Source organism: Mesoplodon bidens (assembly GCF_964165515.1).
Source record: "Mesoplodon bidens genome assembly, contig: HAP1_SCAFFOLD_159, whole genome shotgun sequence".
Taxonomy (NCBI): domain Eukaryota; kingdom Metazoa; phylum Chordata; class Mammalia; order Artiodactyla; family Ziphiidae; genus Mesoplodon; species Mesoplodon bidens.
The window spans coordinates 662,718-667,029 of record NW_027672558.1 but is presented as its reverse complement, the minus strand read 5'-3'; the positions used below and the strand labels follow the sequence as shown (position 1 = coordinate 667,029).

Below are 4,312 nucleotides of genomic sequence, written 5' to 3'. Positions count from 1 at the left end.
CAGTGCACATCTGACACCTCTGCTCTGGAGCCCACCCTGCCCTCACCCTCACCGCCACTCCCACCCCGCTCTGCACCGAACACATTCGCACTGCAGCTGAGAAAGGACCACATTGCAAATGATCTCTGTAGATTCATAGGCACACTGTCCATTTCGAATGAACGAACCCATCTTGGAGCTAAAAGGGAGCTATCTGCTTCTGCTTGCCGCCTCCTGCCAGGTAGATAAGCTATTCCCATTTTACAGATAAAGTAAATCAGAACCACAAACTAGGAGGGTCAGAATGGCTTTATCATGGACTGAGGGCTGTAGCGAAACACAGCGGGGCGCATGAAACACAGGGGGAACTGGGCCATCACGCAGGCGGACATCGAAATACGCTAAGCAATCAGAGTCACCGTGAAAAAGTCATGCAGCTTAAGTAGCGAGCCAGAGCTGTGCAAATTAATCCTCAGTCGGAAAGAAGGAGGCGGGGGCAGGGGAGCCTTGCGGGGGAAGAGGGGTGGGTGGGGACAGCTGGGTGAAAACAGAAGAGGAAAGGGGGCGGAAGGGACGCTCATGGTTCTGCTGCAGTTTCTGGGGAAGAGAATCGGAGACTCTACGCCGATTCTACCATATGGTTTTTTTTTCTGCCACTATTGTGGAAACAACGTAACTTGTAGTCAACCACATTCCTCTGGTGGCAACAGGGGGTAAGATACACTGCAAAGGCAGAAGCGCTGGGTCAACGCCTCTTGTGTCCCCGTAAACGCGCAGGCGGGTGCGTGAGGTTCGGGGACAGGCACAGAGTCGCTGGGAGTGACTCATCAGATCCCCTGGCCCGACGGGGAGATGGTTTCCTGCAGAACGAGGTGCAGGAGGTGGTTCTGCTCGGCGCTCAACAGGGGCCACATCTCCACCTGCAGCGACTTGACGGCTTCCGTGTCCTTCTCGTGGGTGGCCATGACCAAGGACTGCAGCAGCAGGAAGAGCTCCTCGGGAAGCGGGCCGCTGCTGTCCTGCCCGTGGCCGTCGAAGGCCTCCCAGGAGTACTTCTCCAGGGTGTGCGCGTGCTCTGGCAGGAGCTTGGCGGGCGGCGGCTGCAGGAGCAGCAGCAGCAGCACGCGGGACACCTCGCAGCGGACCAGCACGTCGGCGAAGGCGCCCAGCGCGGCAGGGGAGGGCGCGGCCGCGGACCCCGCGCCGGGCGGGAGCAGCGCGAGCGGTGGGGCGGAGGCCGCGCCGGCCCCGGGCTGCGGCCCTGGCGGCTTGGGCTGCGGCTGCGGCCCCGGCGGCGGCACCGGGTGACCGCCGTGCTCCCGCGCCAGGTGCTGCATGCGCGTGAAGAGCGCCAGGGCACCGCTGTAGTCGCGCGCCAGCAGCTGGCAGGACGCGGCGTCGCCGAGCGCCTGCAGGGCGGCCAGGGGCAGCTGGGGCAGCTGCAGCTGCGCGGCGCGTTGGAAGTGGCCGGCGGCGGCGGCCGGCTGGCCCAGGTCGCGCAGGGCGGCCGCCAGCTCGAGGCAGAGCGCGGCGGCGGCAACCGGCTGGCCTAGCTCCAGGTGCAGGCGCACAGCGGCGCCCAGGGCGGCGGCAGCGGCCTGCAGCGGCTCCCCGTAGGCAGCGGGGCAGGCCAAGCGCTGGCGCGCGTCGCGCTCCTGCCGCAGGAAGAGGCGCGCGGCCTCGGTCAGTGCCAGCGCCTCCCCGGGCCCGTGGAAGAGCGCCTGCTGGCAGCGGGCCACGGCCAGCTGGCACCAGGCCGCGTACGGGAGGCACTCCTGGGCGCGCAGCTCGCGCCCCAGCTGGCTGAACTGCTCGCCGGCCTCCGCCACGTTCGGCTTCCGCAGGAACCGCTTCTTCAGCTTCTGGCACACCTGGCGGTAGCGAGCCAGGAAGTCCCCGGCCTCAGGCCCGGGGCACGTACCGCCGCCAAGGCCGGCCGCGGAAGCCGCCATGTTCGCCACTTAGGCACTTCCGGGCGCGCTGACGCAAGTGGGCGCACGTGCTGGGCGACGGCAGCGGGCTGAGACGTGCCCTGCGTCGGGCTCCGGCCAACCGCGCGACCGCGCCGGCTTGGCCTCCCGGAGCTCTCGTCGCCGTGGTGATATGCAAAATAGCAAGCACGGAGGCCAGGCCGGGACTGGCTGCCGGTGGCGTATGCAAATCGGGGGCCCTGCGGCGGGGCCTGGCCCGCCGTTCGGGGTTCTGTGAGCAGACCAATGGTGCTGGGGCGGGGCCTGGCTGGGCGCCCCCTGTTGCTAGGTGACAGCTTTTAAAAAAAATTTGTTTATTTAATATATTTATTTTTGGCAGTGTTGGGTCTTTGTTGCTGTGCAGGGGCTTTCTCTAGTTGCAGCGAGCGGGGGCTACTCTTCCTTGCGGTGCGCGGGCTTCTCACTGCGGTGGCTTCTCTTGTTGTGGAGCATGGCGTCTAGGCGCGCGGGCTTCAGTAGTTGTGGCACACGGACTCAGTAGTTGTGGATCTCGGGCTCTAGAGCACAGGCTCAGTAGTTGTGGCGCACGGCCTTCCTTGCTCCGCGGCATGTGGGATCTTCCCAGACCAGGGCCCCAACCGGTAGGTGACAGCTTGCCAAGCAGGGCATCCCTTGGCATCTCTAGGGGAACACAACCAAAAACTCTTGACCCCACGTGACCCTAATTCCGACTTTGCCTATGTGTTGATTGTGTCCCGCCCACCCCAATCCCGATCACGCCTCAATCTTCCCGTCAAAGCCCCTGCCCCATGGGAGTCCATGCCAAGCGCTCTGTCCACCCACCCCTGCCTCCCGCACCCAGGGCGGTCGGTCACCTTGGCACCTTCATCCTATCACGACGCCGCCCTCACAGTGTCGACTGCCACTGCAAGGAACCCCGTCCCTCTGGGGACTTTGGCCTGGCTCCGACTTGCTCAGAGCCAGCGGGGGAGCCTTCCGTTGTCCGGCCTCACCCCAGGCCCCGGTCCGCCCCCACCCCCGCCGCAGCCAGCCTCTCCCACCCAGGGCCACCCCAGGCACTGTCACCGTGAGAGACCTCTCCTCTCTGTCTGTGACCCCCGACTCCACGCCCCCCACCCCCCAACTCCGGCCAGACCGCCCCGCCCCCATCCCTCCGACGAGGGGTGTCCCACCACCACCACCTCCCACGCCAAGTGAGTGAAGCACGCGCAGGGGGTCTCTTGAAACACTTTATTGACTCGCAATGACTGTGCCCAAGGCGGCGGGCAGGCTGGGGCCGCCCGGGCTGTGCGGTCGGTCGGTGAGCGGGCCTGGCGCCTGACGGCCACCCCCCCCCGGGGTCCGGGGACCCAGGTGTCGTTGGGCAGCTAGTGCTGGACCGGGGCCACCTGGGAGATGGTGCTATAGTCCTGAACAAGTCGGGGAGCAGCGCGTTGCTGCGGGCCGCCATGTCCATCAGCTCCGGAGTGAGGCACCTCCTGCCATTGTTCTGGGCCTCATGGCCCGCCAGCTCCAGGACCCTGGCCGTCAGGTACTGGATGATGGCCACTAGGTAGACGGGTGCGGACGAGCTCAGGCGCTGGGCGTAGTGGCCCTCCCGCAGGAGGCGCTCCATGTGGCTCATGGAGAAGGACAGCTCGGCTCGGGGGGTGCGGGAGCGGCGACCGGGTGACCCTCGACGGCCCCTCTTCCCTGGCATGCTGGCCGTTGGGCGCGCTTTCTGCGACGGCCTCGCTCTGCGGTGCGCTGGGATGAGGTGCGGCGTGATGAGGGGCGGTCGGTTGTGCCTGCTGGTCCCAACATCTCATGACAACCGGTGTTCTCAGGCCCCTCCTCCGTATCCTAGCGACCACAGGCCAGGCCCTCATTGGTCGGGGAGCACCCTGTGAGGTCACTGCTTTCCCATAACCCCTCCCCCACCCCACCTCACCCCGCCCCCACCCCCACCGCCGGGATCCTGGGCCTGCAAAGAAATGGCGCTGGCAGGATCCTGGTTGCCGTGCTCGCTGGACCCTCTCTTTTGTGGAACTCTCACTGTCCACCTGACGGGAACTTTGTACAGAGAAGGCAGCTAATGGCAGAACATCCAGGGGCACCAAGTATACACTGGCAGTGCTGGGCCACCATCACGACTATATATCTACTTCCAAATGAATAATATTCCTGGCTGAATAATATTCCTGGCTGAATAATATTCAGCAGGCTAGACCACACATGTTGTGTATCCGCTCAGCAGCTGATGTACATTTGGGTAACTTCCACCTTGTGCCTGACGGGCATAGTGCTCTGTTGAACATTCCTGTGCAGGGTTCTGTTTGAACACCTGTTTTCCACTCATTTGGGTTTACAACCCATGGGATGGATCTATGGGTTTATTTCTG

The 4,312-nt window shown here is 64.4% G+C and overlaps 1 protein-coding gene across 1 annotated transcript; it reads right to left on the bottom strand.

Annotated features, from left to right (window-relative positions):
• Positions 1-696: 696 nt before the first annotated feature.
• Positions 697-2,023, bottom strand: LOC308610016 (40-kDa huntingtin-associated protein-like). The gene has a single exon (XM_081259285.1). It carries the CDS (start codon positions 1,929-1,931, stop codon positions 807-809), a length of 1,125 nt encoding a protein of 374 aa, XP_081115411.1. The 5' UTR covers positions 1,932-2,023; the 3' UTR covers positions 697-806.
• Between the last annotated feature and the right edge of the window lie 2,289 nt (positions 2,024-4,312).

Bases quoted from the DNA above. Each gene is read 5' to 3' on its own strand.
- LOC308610016 (XM_081259285.1), bottom strand. From the start codon at position 1,931: ATGGCGGCTTCCGCGGCCGGCCTTGGCGGCGGTACGTGCCCCGGGCCT.